Below are 20,945 nucleotides of genomic sequence, written 5' to 3' on the forward strand. Positions count from 1 at the left end.
TTCATATTTTAAATATTTTTGACCAACATTGCAAAATTGTTGATGTTTTGTACTAATATCAGTAAGTTTAAGATATATACATAATTAACACTATAAATTGTGCATTATAACATTTCCTGTATATATGTTACTACCTTCAGTCCCTTGTTAGGATCTCCCCTATGATGTTTTGCTCGCCTGCCAATAAGCGAATCATCGATTTCTACAGTGCATGACAGTTTCCTCTTCTTAATCGTTACCTCAAAGTACTGTTTGAAGAGTTCCTTCATACGCGAGGCCCCGTTAGAGCTGTCGTCTTGTAAGCAATTCCAGCAAACCATGGGCACTGGTTCAGTAAACAACCCTCAAGATATATAGCTCTTGATAAATTATATTATATCTTGAATCATTAAATAATTCTGTCAAAGAATGCATATTTTCTACTAGACCTAGTGTGTTGTCTGTTATTCATATATCTGTTGATCGCACCTCCAGGATTTCTCGCTGACGACTTAAAGACCATGGTTAAATCATAGTGCGTCACTGGACACGTAATGGTGGTAGCCAACAGCAGGTGCATGCGGAACCATTCAAATACCATCTCCTGTGGTTGCGTGTAAAAGTTCCACGGATCGACAAAATTTCCTGGACCCATCTGCAGAACGTTAGTGGTTTTTCTCTCCCTGAAATTCCCTCCGCTTCTTCTTGAATCATCCATGGAGGTTAATGCTTATATAGTTTTTGTCGACAGAAACCCCTACTAAAATACTACTCACCAGTCAAATGATTTTAGTACCAATCAACGATTGGTAGATTCCTCCAATGCTAGACTAGTTCTCAAAATTGTCCCCCAGGGAACTTATGTTTTTTAAAACATACAAGAATAGATTTACCTAAAATTCCCTATCCATTTCACAAATTGCCTTTAACTTTCATTAATATTCTGAAGTGCGTAACATTACGCAGGAATTTTAAGAAAGTAAGTCTAGGTATTTCGGAAATTTTATTTATTAAATACTTTAATTTTCTCTTGCTCTTTAGGGTATAATGTCTGACTCTCCCATCCAGATACTGATACTTCTTCATGGACACGTTCCAGCCGTACTACTTGTGATTTGTACCACTTTCGAATAATCTGTAAGTGTTCATTATTACTAACATTGTTTAACCCCTTTCTCCACAGTCACGCACTTTAACGCATATACCGTTGCCCCACAATCACGCACTTTAACGCATATACCTTTACCCCACAATCACGCACTTTAACGCATCTGCTTTTCGTTTAGCGTTTTATCGTCATGCCAGCGGAATATAATATTTAAAAACAAATAAAATAGTGGGAAAATACATCTCTTAGTAGATCTGACGTCATAATAGATAATCATCGTAAAATTACGTCATTTGCATATTAATTTTTGTTGTAAATCTGAAGAAAAAGTGGCCGATAATGAGCGATTCCGCTGACGATAGCGAGGACACAAATTCAGATTACATATCTTTTGTCGACTCTGACAGTTCCGATGAAGAGGAAGATGATATACCAGTAGTTCAACCCTTACAGCCTTTGGAACCATGCTGGTCCTCTGTATTAGAATCATCGGAAACACCCCCCTTTTTGTGTGAAGTTGGACCTTCACATAGTCTGGGGCCGGCAGATAATGAAAAACAATTTTTTGAATTGATTTTTGATGAAAAATGTGTCAACACATTGACAGATGGCACTAATAAATACGCGAGGGAAACACAAGAAAGAAAAGGTAAATTTCTATTATACTAATAATAAAGACTATGTATAAACATTTAAGACCAAAATGTTGTAAAAGATTAAATAAAGTTAGTTTTGTCAATTATCATTTACATTCTTGAAGAGGAATTGATCAGCAAAATCAATTATCTTGAATTTACCCGACCAAGCAACCGATTTTTTCACACCTTACAATTAGGTCTTCATAGCATATTTTGGCACGGTTTCATTGCAATTACAAGATCACATACTTTGTATTATTATATATTTTTTACAGTAATGCATATAATAATTACAAGTAACGCATCATAAAAATACATTCCAAAAAATTTCAAATATTTGATTAATTAATTAATTAAAACACAATGCAATGATTTACAAGACAGAGAAGGCGACATTTTAGATTTATTTATATCACATGTTTTTATATTCTTTTTTTTAAGAAAAACAATTTCAGTCAGCGCCGATAAAATGATTTTTTTTCGGGAGGGGGGGGGGGGGGTGGTATCCGCTCAAAAAGAAAAAAAAATAATCCCGCTCCTACTTCTTTTTACAGCAATATATAAAACAATCGTTGAGGGTGCACGTGTTTACACAAGCTCCTCGTGTGTTGACAAATTGCTGTTAGATTCTTATAGACAACAGGGTTCCAACTTTATGGAGGGTTGAGGGTCAAAGCTAAATTGATATCCCAGCACTTTTGTCTTTATTTTAAATTTGATTATTCTGAAAGTTCAAAAAAGGGGGGTCCTCACCCTCTAGCCCCCAGTGGAAATATTACTTGAATGACTTTTCTTTTCATAACATTTTTTCCATTCATTTTTCTTATTTTAAAAATTATTCATTATAGCCGCAGATAGGGAATAAATTCTAATTTGTACATCTACCTTGCAGGTTATTTGCGATATCAGTACATATTATAGAAAAATACACCTTTTGCTTATTTTAGAATGTATTCTGTAATCACAGGTACAAAGCAAGCAAAACACAAATATGAAAACACAGTTATAAAAGTTCTGCAGTGCTGCACGGGCTGGCGGGAAGAAAGTCTCTGTCTTTCTAATTATAGAATCGGGAAAATCCCTTAGTATTCGTTACTGCAATATATTTCCTATAAACCTTATCAGAAGACTGTGATCAACTGAATTCAATATGTTAATATTTTTTATTCGGCTAAATTAATAAATATTAAAATCATTTTCCCCATTAAAATTAGGTCATGATCCAGTCTGGTACGATTGTACAACCGAAGAAATGAGAGCCTATCTGGGCTTGCTGATTATAATGGGTATCAACAAGTTACCCGACTATAAACTCCATTGGAGCAAGAATAAGTTTCTTGCGAATTCTGGATTTATTGAAGTTATGCCTGTAAGAAGATACGAAAAGTTAACTCAGTATTTGCACTGTGATTCTGAGGATACCGATGACCCACTGTGTAAAGTTCGTCCCATCATGAACCTGGTATCAGAGAACATCTTAAAAAGCTACAAACCACGACAACATCAGACAATCGATGAAGGCATGATCGCCTATAAAGGACGACATAAGGTACATCTTCTAGTATATATGAAATATTTAAGTCTTGTATACAGTGTATGTATAAATTGACGCAAATGAAAAAAAAATCGAATAAGTTTGACTAGACACAGAATCATGAAAAAAGATAGATTGAAATTTGTATACGTGTTTAAAAAGATCTATTCTATTCATACAGTGCATGTACTGCAATTTGAGATTTTGCCTTTGTCAAAATGCGTTCAGTATCATCATATTAGAAAAGGGCGTGGGGATGGGGGTTGATGGGTAGTTGACAAATTACCTGGACATCTTTAATAAAAGAAATTATTTAAATATGAAAGTCTTTTTTGTTGGCGAGATAGGTTCAAAGTTTTAAAACATTTTCGATTAAATAATAAGGGAGGATTTGACTATGTTCAACGGTTGAAAGGGGGGGGGTTCAACTGCTACGAATTTTTAACGTGTTATTATTATACTATAGGTTAAAAAATTTATGTCTGAAACAAGTGCCTGTGGGAAAAACTTAATGATTGCGATTCTATTTTCTTAATTATTTTTAGGCAAAACAATACATTCCATCAAAACCAACACGATGGGGGCTCAAAGTCTGGTTACGATGTGACAGTATTTCCGGCTTTTGTCATCAGTTAGACATATACCTCGGCAGAGATCAGTACAGCAGAGGGATTTCTGTTGGTCAGGAAGTTGTCCTAAAATTGACTGAAAGCTTGGAGGGAAAAAATTTCCATGTGTTTTATGACAGCTTTTTTACATCAATAGCTCTCGCAAGATCACTTCTTGAGAAGAGGATATTTTCGTGTGGAACAATTATGAGAAACAGGAAGGGATTTCCATCTGATCTGAAGAATCTCCCTCGTATGAATCAAGGAGAATATGTTACACGGTATTTTTTTTTTATAAATTAAAATTAAAAATTCAAATTTAATTATTGCAATTCACAACATTTGTGAGTGAATAATTCATAATGTAATAAATATATATTTAGGAGTTTGCACCAAAATACTGATGTATGTATATTTTATTTCTGAATGAATGTCAGTCAAGATGGCAAGCTGAGTGCCACAGTCTGGATGGACAGTCGCCCTGTAGCTATACTATCCACCACGGCTTCAACAGTTGAAATGAGTGCCAATGCGTGCCGGCGGCTGAAAGATGGGACCGAAATTTCTGTTCCTCGACCGCAAAGTGTTGGTCACTACCAGGCCTTTTTTCGAGGTGTTGACATATTTGACCAGTTACGTTCAAAATATTCCGTTGGACGACCCAGTAAAAAATGGTGGAAATACGTGTTACATTTTTTAATCAATACGGCGATCATCAACACATTTCTTATTATGAAGGAGAGTGTGAATCTGCCGAAGAAGAAGTACAGACAACTCGACTACCGCCTCGCCCTAGCTAAACTCCTGATAGGAACTTTCAGGACACCGCCGAAGACAGCTGCCAGGCGACAACTGTCTGAAAATTCTACAACTCATAAATTAATAAGACTGTCCTGCAAACGATCGTATTGCAAAAACTGTGCCAAGGCTGTCCCTAAAAAGAGAAAGGATACATCATTCGGGTGTGGACTGTGTGAGGTACATTTGTGCGGAAAACAGTGCTTCGCTCTATTTCATAACATTGAAGAGTGAGCGTATATATGTGTATTGAGGTTACCTATGTTTGCAGGGAAAAACATTAATGCCTATATATGTACATGGACATTATTAACGTTCTTTAACAAGATCTGTTTCAGTCACTTGAATAGATTGAAATTAAATGCTTCTTAGTAAATTTAAAATGATTTCCTTCTCTAATATCAAGTTTAATTTTACAATACGATCGAAAATTAAAAACAAAAATATCTACAGGAACATTAATTTAAAAAAAAATTGATAATGCAAAATTCAAAATCCCTCCAAAATAGTTATGTAATGCTTGAATTAAAGAATTTTTCACGACATAATAAATCTAAATGGAAAATTGGGAAAGGGGGGGGGGCGATAAGTGAAAGGAATTTGGTCCAACTGAAGGACTTAGATGACACTTTTTTCGGTATACCAATGCTGTTTAGCGATTGAAATATATGCCTTATACTTTAATTGCATGTTGTATTTTGAACATCTGCCTTCTTTTAGTTTTATATTGACTTTTTTGCCAAGCTGTGCATCAAGTTTAATCTGTTTTTTGTGTGTCCGTGATCTATACCGATCATAATTCTAAATTATTTCTAGAAGAAAAGAAAAATGTAGTACAAACACCTAAAAATTAAATGGAAATTTATAACTCTATTTAAAAAAACGTTTTTATTTAAAAAAAATTGCAAATTGCATGAATACGAGCTAGTACATGTATATACTCCTTTTATTTGAGAAAAAAAATAATTTAATTCAAATATCTTACAATAGAAAGCTGCTTAAGAATAATACATATAAAATATGCTTTAAAACATATCGGCTGCTATTTAAAATTTTGTTAAGAAAGTTGTTTAAAAGAGTTGTAAAAAAGCTGTAAAATCGTCAAACTAACTCAAGTGCGCTGTGGGGAAAAGGGTAACGTCATCATTAAGTGTACGAAGTAAATGCTATTGTTACGTCATACACTGTGCGATAGGCAAAGAGGCTGCTTAGTGCTTTAAATTACTACATGTTTTTTTTTTTTGCAAAATTGTGTTTAAAAAAGGTGAATGGAAAACGCACGCTTTAATTTTGCTTTCTTTTAACGTTTGAAAGAATAACACTGACTTGCCTAAACAATGCAGGGATGTCTTTGCACAAATGCAGGAGCAACATTCATTCCATTAAAACAGAGGGATTTAGTCCATTTACGAAAACAAATCTAGATATATATGTTGTAAATGGTTAAGGAATGATGTCCAAAACAGCTTTTCTTGTTGACAACGGCCAAAGTTTTGCCGGACCAATAATGTCTTGAATCAACACCCACTGCTTGTAAATTTCTTTGTTTTTACTTTCCGTTAAATGTACAATGAAACAAAATATTTCTGTTTCTTTCATGTTATTACTTTCATTGTTATTAAAATTTTGCCGTGTTGGGCTTGTATCTTGTCATGCTGAAAGTTTTGTCAATTCATTGCACATAGCATGCCTGTAGAAAGCAATTTCAGTTGGGAAAGGGGGGCACAGCCATACATTTTCAGTTGAGGGGGCACTATCATCTACCAAAAATTGTTTGACAAGCAAAAAAAAAGTCATCAGACGTTTTTATTGAGCGGGCAAAAGCATAAAAAATCTATGTTTTTCATGCCAATCTATAAATATCGGCAAGTTATTGGGGGCATAGCCCCACCCCACCTCCGGTACCTTCGGCCATGCATAGCATGTGGAAATTTTATCAAATGTGTTAACTTTGGGACCAGATCAGCAAACATCTGTGTATATCTCCATTTTCAATGAGACAACGCACTTGAAAAAGAAAAGTAAATAATAAACAAAACAAAATAAAAATATATTTGACTTCGTTTTCAACTGTGTGTAGTAGACTGAATCATTTTTATTCTTGAAAAATTGGTCATTACAAAATAGGGGTAAAGGATCAGTGGAATGTTTAAAAAAAAATCAACTATCGTGTTATCGACAATATCGCTAATCATATGTACCCAAATAAAATCACATACGTACCTTGTACAAAGCTTGTCAAATGGATTCAGTCGAGTTCGTGTGTCTTCTCTTTGACGGCTGCATATCAACGTATTTATTTTGCATGTCTACATAACTAAATTGCATGTTGACATATTTATCTCGCATGTAGACATAAATAAGGAAAGACTTAACATAACTCAGTTGCATGTTGACATAAATGAGATGCATGTCAGCATATTTATCTCGCATGTCAACATAAATAAGTGGCATGTTATCATTACAAAGTTGCATGTTAACATATCTAAGTTACATGTACATCTTGCATTGGCATGTTATCATTACAAAGTTGCATGTCAACATAACTAAGTTACATCTCGCATGTCAACATAATTAAGTTGCATGTTGACATAACCAAGTTATGTGTTAACTAAGTTGCATATTGACATATCTAAGTTGCATGCCAATATATTTAAATGTATCTTGCATGTTAACATAAATAACAAATAAGTAGCATCTAGCATGCTGGATGTCACATGAGGGCAATATTTGAAATTTTGGAGAATTTTTTCAATTTTTATTTGATTGGAATTTTCTTGAATGTCAACATATCTACTCTGCATGTCGATATATTTGAAAGAAAAAATAACTTGCACACAAGTGGCAGAAAAATGCCACCATAACTTTGACCTCAATCTCCAAAAGTGCGTCTGATAAGTAAAGTATCGACTCTTCCAAAAAGACCCCCTCCGGCCGGGCTCTATAGTCCCGACACGCGCATATACAACCCGGACGGGCAAAGGGGAATAACTCTAAAATAAATTCAACACAAAACCACCAAACTCCCCCTCCCTTAAGACCTTATGTGCATTTCACATTAGTCAAAACAATCAATAGTTCACAATGCATATCAACAAATTAAATAAAATCACCTATGAATAAATTTTTTGCAAGTAAAATATTCACATACCTTATGATATTAGTTATTAGATATATGTACAAAGTCATATCAAGTACGTACTGTAGATTGGCAAATAATCACGATGATTTTAATTTCGCTGTGTTCGCGATTCATCATTTTTCCGCGAAAATAAACCGATCGTAAATGCTATCATTAGTTTTAAAAACCTTTAAATGATTGGAAGAAACTTTCTTACAGCGTGAAATTAAAACCATCGTAATTGAAACTTTTTGAGAAATCGTGAAATTTTAACACCGTGGAATTAAAACGATTTACGGTAACATACATGAACTACCAGGGAAATAACTATAACTTTGTGTTTTAAGTGTTCACTTCACTCAAAGTTATGTATCACATTACATAACGGCCAATCACTGCCTGTGTCTCTATCAGAAGTTTTTACAATACTCCTCCAAGAAGAGGGTGTCTCTTTCTTTCAGTCTTTTGATTTCCATTTCCAGCTCTCCAATCCTCTGCTCTAATGCTTGTCTCGCTGCTTTCTCTCTCTGTCGTTCTCCTTCCAGTTCTACGAGTCTTCGCTTGGTACGTCCCAGCTGATCTATACTATTATGCATCCATGCCAGACAGGTCTGCAGCTGGACTGTTGGCGCCCTTTTCCTATACTCTGGTATTACCTTGGCATAATTGGTTTGTTTTGAAAAAAAATCTAATATTTGTTGTACAACTGTTTTTCAGACATACCCTATGGATATTTTGTTAACAGAGGAGGAGATGGAGGAGGTAGACAGTGACATTCGACCCTTGTGGCAGGAGGGAGGATGTCGTGCAATTTAGAGGGATGTACCATGCGGTTGTAGACCTAGATATGATTGAGATGGTGGCCATCTCATAGGGCCCCGCTTTCAACAATGAACGTGAAAATGTAAGGTAGTTTAAAAGAGTTAATTTTGAAAAGGAACATTTGTGTAATAGAGTAAAAATCATTTAGAACGACTTCAGGGATATTGCGAATTTACAGATTTATATCGAAGTTATATTATCTTGTGTTCCCAGTTATATAAATTTACTGGAATTAAGGGGAAAAAATATGCACCAAACAAAGATTTTAAACAGAGAGGGTAATTCTGACCATTACCTATAAAATTCAACCAAGGTCACTGCACATCTATTGACCAGTGGCACTCTGTGAGTGAAGTATGAGCCATATTAAGGATAAAGAAGATATGCTACGCAAAGGATTTTTCATATAATTCTGCTATGACCTTGACCTTTGACCTAGAAACATGGTTTAAGGTCACTGCACACTGGTTACCCAAAGGCACTCTGGGGGTGAATTATGAGCCAGATTGGGCCAAGGAGAGAGAAAATATGCTCCGGACAAGGATTTTTCATAAAATTCTGCTATGGCCTTGACCTGTGACCTACAAACATGGTTGAAGGTCACCACACACAGGTTACCCAAAGGCACTTTATGGGTGAAGTATGGGCCAGATTTGGCCAAGGAGAGATAATATATTCTCCGGACAAGATATCTCTGACGGACGGACAGACTGATCACTATAGGGCGCCCGCCATGCGAGGCCCTAACTATAAAGCCTTCTGAACGCACTGGACAGAGGTCAATGAATCACAAATTGAAATTTATAAATGTCCCTAGCTAGGCCAACTGTCGGTATACGAGCAAAAAGTCAGGTGACCCGGCATGAGCGCCTCAAACATCAGAGCGCTATGGAGCCTACGCACACAACTGTTCGAAATCTATAGGATACTCAGATCCACGAGGCAGCTGATGCCACTAGCCCCAGTCTCAGCAGCCAGAGATAGATTTAGACGCGAGGTCGCAATGAAAAGGAGTAATCTTAACTGTGAGGCCGGACACATTTTGGAGGAAAAGGCAAGTGTCCAGAGATCAGGAAGTGATCCCAGAGGTCCGGGAAGGCATTGTCGTTATTATAACAAATAGACTTTGAGGTAAACAGTCGGTCCCATCCGTCGAGGAATATACGTTTTAGTACAGCTATTTTACTATATAGAGACAGTGACTGTGTGCCTTCATTTGAAGTATATGTAAACTTATATAATAATGATTTTTTCTTAACCTTTGTTGTTCAATTAAATTTTATTTCCTGCCATATTATATTTATACATCATTACATGTTTAATTTTTTAATAAATGGTACATGTATAAGCATTTATATCTTGAGAAAGGGGAAGTGTGGCAAGAATGAATTTCGTTATATACATTTATTCTTTGTATTTAAATAATATTATATTATTATATTAAAGTTTTCATATATACGTATATATTTGTATACTGCCTTATTTCCAATATCATGTGTTTTTTTTATTTACCATGTGTTTCTTACGCCTATGAAGCATTATCTACGATTTTGCAAAATACTGTCTGTCGGATAAAGAGGATACTGCTGAATACACAGCTGCTGGGCGAGGATTTGTCATCATAACATACAACATTAAAGGATGAGAAAAATATGAGTAGAAGGAAGAGCTAAAAAGTATAAATAGTAAACAAGAGACAGAAATTACAAAGTTAAACCAGAAGCTCGACAGGGTGATTGACACTAACGATAGGCTTGAGAGTAATACAAAAAAGAGCTTGAAGACGAAGACGGAACACTCAAAGCCAAAGTGAGGTGGCTTGAAGATCAAAGTAGAAGAGATAATCTGATCGTATTGGGGAGAGACGAAGACCAGGAAGAAATGGAATCATGCTTTGATTGTGAAGAAAAAGTAAGTCAAAGACAAGTATTTAAAGATAACTTTGGTATTCAGAGTACAGATGATGAGGACAAAATGGTCATCAAGAGGGCTCATTGGCTTGGAAGAAAACAAAGAACTACTGAATTTGGGGTTCGCTCTCCGGGTCCGCTACAGCTTCGCTTTGGGTGCGCTCGGGGTCAGCCCTAGCGGACCCCGAGCGAACCCAGAGAGCGTACCCGGGGTCCGCTCTGGGCTTGCTTCCTGTTAGGTTGTGTCCGGTCGATACTGTATCTTCTTAAGGTACAGTGCCTTAAGAAATTTATTGCATTTTGGTTAAAGATACTTTATATGGAAGATGATAGATATCACAGATGTTACTAATTTTTACTTCAGTTAAATAATGTCGGTAGAATTAGAGGTTATTGGGCGTCAGAAATGAAGTCAATGTTATTTAGATATGGATTCCACTACCACTATGTATGGCTTAAACAAGGTGAAGAGGATAATGTATTACTTTAAAAAAAAGTTTGTACAGAGTTCAGGATAACTATATGCAAGAATGGCACTCACTCACTCCTCATTGAGCTCTAGGTCTTATAAAATTGGATTTTTATTGTAAATTCAAAATTCTTTTTGAACCAGAAAGGTATCTAAATATCATAAACAATGAACAGTGCAGTGCCATAAGTGTTGCACGTTTTTATTCCCGCTGTTATTGAAAAAATATTTCATAGTTGCATTCTTGTAAATATTTCTGTTAATACGATGTCAATCCCGACTAAACTTAGACAGAAGTATATTTAGCATATCTACGTCACACGGGAGTTCCCCTACGCACGCTGGTCTATTTTTATACCCTCCGCAAACGAATTTTTGGGGGGTATATAGGAATCACCTTGTCCGTCTGTCTGTCCGTCCGTCTGTCTGTGCAATCGTGTCCGGTCCATATCTTTCTTACAGAGGGACATTAGAATCTACTACTCCACACTAAGATTGCTCATGACCTAAGGGTGTGTCATGACCTTGCCCAAGGTCATTTGGGGAAGTTCAAGGTCACTGGTAGAAAAATTTCATAATTCGTGTCCGGCCCATATCTTTCTTATGGATAAACTTGGTTAGTTTTCATTTCACACAAAGTATGCCCATGACCCAAGGGTGTGTCATGACCTTGGCCCAAGGTCATTTGGGGAAGTTCAAGGTCACTGGAAGAAAAATTTCGTAAATCATGTTTGATACATATCTTTTATGGATAAACTTGGTAGGTTCTCATTTCACACAATGATTGCCCATGACCCAAGGATGTGTCATGACCTTGACCCAAGGTCATTTGGAGATGTTCAAGGTCACTGGTTGAAAAATTTCATAATTCGTGTCCGGTCCATATCTTTATTATGGATAAACGTGGTAGGTTATCATTTCACACAAAGATTGCCCATGACTCAAGGGTGTGTCATGACCTTGACCCAAGGTCATTTGGAGATGTTCAAGGTCACTGGTAGAAAAATTTCATAATTCGTGTCCGGTCCATATCTTTCTTATGGATAAACTTGGTAAGTTCTCATTTTACACAAAGATTGCCCATGACCCAAGGGTGTGTCATGACCTTGACCCAAGGTCATTTGAGGAAGTTCAAGGTCACTGGAAGAAAAATTTGATAATTCGTGTTTGATACATATCTTTATTATGGAAAAACGTACTTCTGAAAAACCCAGCGGGTATTTTGTCCCGTTTGGACAGTTCTAGTTATAACAGTAGCAGACGTAAACAAAACATTGCTCCAAATCGCCGACAAATTACAAGTGCTCTAAAACAACATATACTACGTTTAGATAATGAGGGTAGGAAAAAAGTTGAAATAACTGGATACGATCGATCTACCATCTTCGCTAGCCAAGGGTTTCCGATCCGAAATCTACTCTACAACCCTTGGCAGATTTAGACCTATCAAACGGGAACTTTGATTGCGCCGCCTATCGCCGTAATTGAGTTAAGTCCCTTGAAGCTCTTTAATATTTGTCCAATGAAAATAGCTGTAACATACTTAGATCAATATGACGTTTGAAACAATATGGCGACCTCCATGCAATTTGATGTGGAATATATCCAAACAACTTCATACAGCTGTGGGCAGTGGGCACACCTCAAAAGTGGTAGAAAATATCGTTCTTCGTGGATTTTTAGTCAAGAGTTTGACACCACTTTCTACTTGTTGCGGTATCAATTATTATCAATGAGCCGTGACATTTGATAGGCTTAAATTGATGCACCTAAAATGCGGCACACGGACTTATGTGGTCCTTTCAATAATTCTTGAAAACACATATACACAGCACAGTTAGGGTTACTTATGGAAATATCGGCGATTTCTTTTTGATAAAAAATACATACCTTATTAGGACGGGAGATTCTTTTGAGAAATTCACTGATATAAAAAAAAAATGTAATGTGGTTTAAATCTACATGTTGGGGACATTTAGATTTTTTATTTAGACTTTTCATGTAATGTCGACGTCACATGACTTTGGCAATTATACTTGCAGTTTAGAGGTCATCTATAAATTTCAATATTGCAAGGGCATAACCAAGTTAAAAATCTTAGTTTATTTCATTATCCTTTTCAGCACTATATTTAGTTTGTGAAAAACGCTGCAAACCTATATAGATTCACTTTTTTAATTGATAAAACTTAATTTGTTTGACGGCAGGTTGAATATTTTGCTGGTCAATTACATTAAATATAGCTATTAATTAATTTATTTGAAAGATTTCAAGAGGTTCGCAGCACTTTTAAAATATCTAAATGTTTCTTGAGTTTATGTGTAAAATTTTGACAAGATACATTAAGGGTATGCCCTTGCAATAAATCGATTTATTAGGGCCCTTCCATTACTTTTTCATTGAATCTGCATACAAACACACGACAGTATCGCTTTTCTGGAGAATGTACGGACAGTGTATGAATAAAATAGTTAAATATACATCGCATCCAAGTTAATGGCCTTTTATTTAAGTGCAAATAATATTTTGTTTGAGAACAAAATACATTTTTCATTGTATAAAATGTGACTTGATCAGCCTCACACTGTGTACAAACTGCGTCATTTTTGCGATTTTTGAGATGACGTCACATTGACAAGTGGATTGCGATCGATACATTGGTTATAGATAGTTTTCGATGGACTTAAATTTAGCAAAAGTTACCTCCCGTTGGTCGCCATATTGGAGGTCGACTCGGTGAGTTTTCCTCTTTGTCTTACCAAGTTTAAGAAAATATAGCAGAAATATTTGGTGGAAATTCTTTATTAAATATTTTTTTTTAAATAAAGGAGGCTTCAAAAAATTTATATACTTCAGAAAAATAATGATTCCTAATTCAAAATCGCAATTATAAAATTTTAAAATTGGTATAACAATGAAGCAATATGAGCATTTGGACCTCCAGTATGGCTGCCAACGGGAGATAACTTTTGCTAAATTTAGGTCAAGTGAAAACTATCTATATACTGTTGTGTGGGATTTAACAAACGACAAAAGTGCATGTAATAGTAAGTTTGTATGTAGTATACAGCTATCCAGCTGTTTGAAATAGGAAATAATTTTACTTTGTGGTATTTTGAAGACCTTATATTATGTGTGACGTCATAGTAAACATTTCCCGTACAAATTAGGCCCCGCCTCCATACTGTAACCTTAACTGTGCTGCGTAATTAAAAGAAAAAAAATCAAATTAATTAATCCCTTATTTTTTAAGCATATATCACGTCCTAACTTTCATCCCTTGTAAATATTACTCTTATTTTGCATAAAACACGAACATACTTTAATTCAGCCGAAAATCGTCGATTAGTAAAAACCTTGCGTAGACTCGGACTTCGCAGTCAATCAAATTCGTTTGCGCGAGTTCTAAAATTTTCAGCCATATTTGCCAAGGGTTGTAGAGTAGATTTCGGATTGGAAACCCTTGGCTAGCGAAGATGTCGATCTACCATATCGAAGTTTTTGAAACGTTATGCAACACGGAAAAGTATCGTAAATGACCCACGAAGCGGACGACCAAAAAAGATGAGTGTCCAGTCCGAACGGATTTTGAAAAGGTCAGTTTTTCGAGATCGTAGGCAAAATTTAGGAGATTTAACAGAAAAATTTAATCGTTCTGTGCCTCGTCCAGTTTCTAAACGGTCTGTCCAGAGAAAATTACATTTGTTGAGTTACACACGACAAAAAGTAGCGAAAACCCTCACAATATCAGCTGTCAACAGAAAAAGACGAATTGATTGGTGTAAAAACCATAAAAATTGGACTATAGATAATCAGTGGAAAAATGTAATATTTTCTGATGAAACGCAAGTTGTTTTTGGGTCTGACCAACGTGTGTACGTTTGGAGGAAAGCAGATGAAAAGTGGGGGCCCGAGTTTTTAGGACTGCGTTCAGTGCGTAATGGAGGCGTCAGTATCACCGTCTAATTATGGCGGTGTATTTCCTACTCTGGTGTTGGTACCCTAACCCCCATTGATGGTAATTTAAATACAGAGAAGTATATAAATATATTGGACAATCATTTATGGCAAGTTATCGCGAAACATTTTGGTAATTCTCCTTGGATTTTTCAAGATGACAATTGCCCATGTCACATGTCTGAACGGACTAAAAATTGGAAGAATGACAATAATATTCCGTGTTTAGACTGGCCATCGCAATCTCCTGATATTAATATGATAGGAAATGTCTGGAGAATGATAAAAATCAGACTTGGGCGAGAGCAACGCCAGATTAAATCCAAACAAGAACTTGTAAATGCTGTGTTGCAGATCTGGGATTCGTAGACTCCAGGCTATATACAGTGTCTCTACGGAACCAAACCTAGATGAATACAAGCTGTTCTAAAAGCCAAGGGTCATGCTACAAAGTATTGACAGTTTCAAGGTATCATCTTCAGTGGGTTTTTTGTAAGTAAATTTTGTTTTACCTAAAGATAATGCGTTTAGAGTTTGCAACGTCATGAAAACGTGAAACACTTATAGCACGGCACTGAATCACATTGTAGATAAAGAACCTTTAGTCATTGTTTGGAAATTGAACATGGTCGATTTAAAGGTATTCCTAGAAAAGACGGTTTTGTCTCTTCTGTCAAATAGCAAATAAAATTTGTTTTGAAAATGAAAATCACTTTGTAGAAAATTGTGAATATATATTTGGATATTAGAGTAAAATTTCATAATTTGAAACATCAAAGATTTTTTATAAAAACACTGTGAATATGTTTATATATAGAAATGATGTAGTGTTGAATGATATAGCAAAATTTTCCTTCTTAGCTTTTACAGAGAGGGAAAAGTTCATTGAGAATTTAATTCGTGATAATGTATAAACATAGTCTATATGTTTCCACATTGTATAAGCCTGATCTGAAATTGTAAATTTAACATTGTTAACTATGAGTGTACTTTGGGTCGGTGGCCTGCAAACTTAAATCAATAAAATCGTGAATGACCATGTGTCGCACAGTGGCGTCTTGTAAGTGTACTTGGCTGGTTGGTTGGTCAAAGGGGTATGCAGATGTAACTAGAAAAAAGAAGGACTCGTAAACATTGGACTTGACCATTGACCTCCACATGATTTCTGCAATATGTCCTTCAAACTGTGTTACCTTTGTCCCATACAGGAGCTTGATATGATCCTTTGAATGTTTCCATGCATCTTCTATTCGATTAGTGTGTCCCACCTTCCCCTCTCAAGTTCTAGTGTTAACGTAAGTCTTCTTTAGGACAGACGATACCAACTTTTATCAACAAATTTGAAAATCACAACTTTGATCATAGTTAAATAAGAAAAATGAATAACTTTCAGCGCGCAGTTTTGAATTTTGAATTCAAATTTGCGGAAAAATGGAATTTGAAGTGAACAATATCTACATGTATATAGATTAATAAGGATAGTTTCAGAAGGACAAACTTTTTAACATCACAGAAGGTTTACAATTGCTTTATATTCTAGAAATTTATAATTTCAATTTATTTGCATCATTTTCAATGAAAATAGGCCCAAAATATATACCAATCCATGCATCAATTTTTGTTTGTATCATCGATATCTGTCCTTAAAGGCAAACTTATGGATTTCGGTGAAATGCTCATAGCCCATCTTGTTTAGGGAACAATAAGCTGACCATCCATCGCTGTAGATACATGCAGTACTGCCACGTTCAATGTGTCTCTCGATGATTGGTAGAAGATTGTTATCCGTTCTGTCCACCACTGGATACATGATGATTGTGTTGCTCTCTCTCTCAACCATACCAAATATCCATATCTGCTTGAAATATAACAACGTTATTTATTAATGTTGTTAAAAATTATTATCATTAACCCTGTTAAAATAAATATTTTCTACACTTACCAATGCACAAATTACATTTTGGTTCATGTTGTTAATATTTCTATATTTTTTAAATAACATTGCAATATTGTTGATGTTTTGTACCAATATCAAGTTTTAAATATGTACACAATTAACACTATAAATTATGCATATCTCCTGTATATAATATCACCTTGTATATCAGTCCCTTGCTATGATCTCCCCTATGATGTTTTACTCTCCTGCCAAAAAGCGACTCATCAATCTCTACAGTACCTGACAGTTTCCTCTTCTTAATCGTTACCTCAAAGTTACTCTTTGAAGAGTTTCCTCAGAAACGAGGACCAGCTAACAGCTGTCGTCTTGTATGCAATTAGCAGCAAATCTAGAGCCTAGTGAACAACTGTCAAGATAGCTCTTGAAAAGTATGAATAAGTCTAATGGACTTTGAATGCTGTCTGTTCTTCAGATATATGTGACCGTTCACGGTAGCTCAGTTGGTAAAGCGCTCCCTCCATGATCCGGAGGTCGTGATTTCATTTCTCGGCCGCGACTGACCTAAGTCGATAAAAACTGGGTAGCAGCTGTTCCTTCGCCATGCGCTCGGCACGTTTAAGTGAAAGTTGCGGGTCTTTGAGACCTTAAAAACCGAGGCCCCATGTCAGCGGCAAGCGTCGGCACGATAAAGATCCCTCAATGCTCAATGACCCTAAGTGCCGAGTAAAGGTCAAAATTGAGACATTTCACCGGAATAGGTGACGTCTCAATTTGGGTGAATAATTCTCGAGAAGGACATTAAACAACCAGTCAAACATCTGAAGATGGCACCTCCAGGATTTCTCGCTGACGACTTTTAAGACCATGGTTCTATCACAGGGCGTCACTGAACACGGTATGATGCATGCGGAACCATTCAGATACCATCTCCTGTGGTTGTTTTAATAGCGAGTAAAGGTTCCATGGATTAGCAAAATCTCTTGGACCCACCTGCACTCGAAAGTTTAAAGTAAATTCAAAGTTGCCATAATAATGGATAGTTGCTTTCAGTATGTGTGTACCAGTGTGTACATGTACCACTTTCACATTGAATTTTTAGGGTGCTGGCACCATATGCAACAATACTTTCATCTGTGAATACCCACTTGCTAAGCCCACCATGAACTACGAAGGCCAATTAATATGTAAGGACACCAATGAACAGGTAAATTTTTATGCCCCCCTTCGAAGAAGGAAGGGCATATTGCTTTGCTGCTGTCTGTCGGTCGGTCTGTCGGTCCACTTAATTTCCGTTCATTTTCTTCCCAACCGTTGCACATACTGAAATGAAATTTGGTATACAGATATATCACATGAATATCTAGGTCAAGTTCTGTTTCGGGTACGATCGCACCATTTTTGACAGAGTTATGCCCCTTGGACTTAGAAAAATTCCAATTATTTACAGTTTCCGTTCATTTTCTATGCAACTGTTGCACATACTGAAATGAAATAATGCATACAGATATATCACATGAATATCTAGGTCAAGTTTTGGTTTGGGTACATTCGCGCCATTTTTGACAGAGTTATGCCCCTTGGACTTAGAAAAATTCCAATTATTTGCTGTTTCCGTTCATTTTCTTCACAACTGTTGCACATGCTGAGATGAAATTTAGTATACAGATTTATCAGATGGATACCTAGGTCAAGTTCTGTTTTGGGTACAGTCGTGCCATTTTTGACAAAGTTTTGCCCCTTGGACTTGGAAAAATTCCAATTAGGGGGGAGGGGGGCATAAGTGTTTTACAAACATCTCTTGTTGTTTTGGTATTGAAAATTTCTGTATTTCTAAAATTTCAAAAAATAAAGTCAAATTTCATTTGTGTCATTCTCGTGATATTGCATTCATACAAGTTTATAAACATTTGATTTATATTTTGAAAAATAAGTGTTTGAATCACATAATACTTATGATACTTATGATGCTTGATTATTTATACAAAAACACATTATTTAAGCACGTAATATCTATTTGAATGAATGCCGAGATATGGAACAAGCTGTTTTTATAGACTGCTCTTGTATTTCCATTCTGCATAAAGAATTTGGTCAGAATTTCCATTATCTCAATTTTTCAGACACTTTCCAATTATCGTACATCACATACATGGGTGGTCAAAGTCACTGGATGGTTTATCAACACTCCCATGCTTACGAACAGCCTTGCCCAAGGAATTTTGCCCTGAGGTAACATTGCAGTCTATTGTCTCCTTTCTTTTTACAACCCTGCAGGTATGCAATCTTTGAAAGCCGTGAAGGGCGAATAAGTAATCTGTAAGATCGGATTGTGTTATTCAAGATCTCAAATTATAAATCGAGGGAACGATTTAGTAATCCGTGGAATTGAATTGTCTAATTCGAGATCTCATTTTTTACTTTTTGAAAAATTGATGTGTCTTTTAATGGCTTTTGTAGGAATCTAATTAAAATGAGATCTTCCATCCACTGCCAGATTTTTTAGCTCACCTGAGCCGAAGGCTCAAATGAGCTTTTCTGATCACATTTTATCCGGCGTCCGTCTGTCTGTCCGTAAACTTTTCACATTTTCGACTTCTTCTCAAGAACCGCTGGGCCAATTTCAACCAAACTTGCCACAAAGTATCCTTGGGTGAAGGGGATTCAAGTTTGTTCAAATGAAGGGCCACGCCCTTTTCCAAGGGGAGATAATTATGAATTAGTGAAAAATTATTGGCATTTTTAAAAAATCTTCTTCTAAAGAACCAATGGGCCAGGAAAGATGAAACTCATGTAGAAGCATCCTCAGGTAGTGTAGATTTAAGTTTGTTCAAATCATGACCCCCGGGGGTTGGGCGGGGCCACAATGGCCAACCAAAGTTTTACATAGAAATATATAGGAAAATTCTTTAAAAATCTTCTTCTTAAGAACTACAAAGTCATGATTGGTCATATTTATATGGAAGCATTCTCAGATAGTGTAAATACAAGTTTGGTCAAATCATGACCCCCGGGGGTAAGGTGGGGCCACAATGGCCGACCAAAAGTTTTACATAGAAATATATAGGAAAATTCTTTAAAAATCTTCTACTCAAGAATAGCAAAGCCATAATTCATCATATGTATATGGAAGCATCCCCAGGTAGTGTAGATTCAAGTTTGTTCAAATCATGACCCCCCAGGGTAGGGTGGGGCCACAATGGCCGACCAAAGTTTTACATAGAAATATATAGGAAAATTCTTGAAAAATCTTCTTCTGAAGAAATACCCAATCCATGATTGGTCATATTTATATGGAAGCATCCTCAAGTAGTGTAGATTCAAGTTTGTTCAAATCATGACCCCCAGGGGTAGGGCGGGGCCACAATGGCCGACCAAAAGTTTTACATAGAAATATATAGAAAAATTCTTTAAAAATCATCTTCTCAAGAATAGTAAAGCCATGATTGGTCATGGGACTTCTTTTGGATTAAAACTTTTCAATAAAAAAACAATTTTCTACTTTTTCCTAGCCACAGTGCTCAGGTGAGCGATGTGGCCCATGGGCCTCTTGTTTATATGTTGCTATAGTGTAAACAGAGGTCTGTCTTCAGTCAGGTTGCCATATATGCTATTTGTTTTAGTTCAGTAATTTTACCATGATGGTTTACTACAAGGTTGTTGAATTATCATACTAGCTGATACATTGACTTAACAATATCATTTAACTACTTGAATCACATAATAAATACAATCTTAATTTTAAAAGGAAAATCAAATAAATGTAGTAATATTAGCATTTTTATTTTTATTTATAAATGTAAATTCATATACATGACATGTATCTGTTTCAAAAATTTTTTAATCTTTTACAGGATAGAAACTGATCACTTGTATTGACAGCAAATAATAATGTCTTGGACAAGTCAAAGAATTTCATCCAGTCTTACAGAGAAATGACAGTTGATAAAAGAATGGTGGACACAGAGTAAAAGTGCTCTTCAACATTTTGTGGAAGATTTCAGTCTGATTTGGAATTCATCTTGCAATATTTCTGGATTTGTATATTTGGATTTAAACCTCACATTTTCAACTTATTGACTTAAAAGTTTTGCGTTAAATTTT

General features: G+C 35.8%; 1 protein-coding gene across 1 annotated transcript; it reads left to right on the plus strand.

Annotated features, from left to right (window-relative positions):
• Positions 1–1,149: 1,149 nt before the first annotated feature.
• LOC134256658 (piggyBac transposable element-derived protein 4-like) lies at positions 1,150–5,048 on the plus strand. Its single transcript, XM_062739342.1, has 4 exons — positions 1,150–1,736; positions 2,940–3,274; positions 3,805–4,148; positions 4,305–5,048. Exons 1-4 carry the CDS (start codon positions 1,427–1,429, stop codon positions 4,897–4,899), a joined length of 1,584 nt encoding a protein of 527 aa, XP_062595326.1. The 5' UTR covers positions 1,150–1,426; the 3' UTR covers positions 4,900–5,048.
• Positions 5,049–20,945: the final 15,897 nt, after the last annotated feature.

This window comes from Saccostrea cucullata, unplaced genomic scaffold (assembly GCF_032062105.1).
Source record: "Saccostrea cucullata isolate Sc308-1 unplaced genomic scaffold, CSIRO_AGI_Scuc_v1 ctg5201, whole genome shotgun sequence".
NCBI lineage: Eukaryota > Metazoa > Mollusca > Bivalvia > Ostreida > Ostreidae > Saccostrea > Saccostrea cuccullata.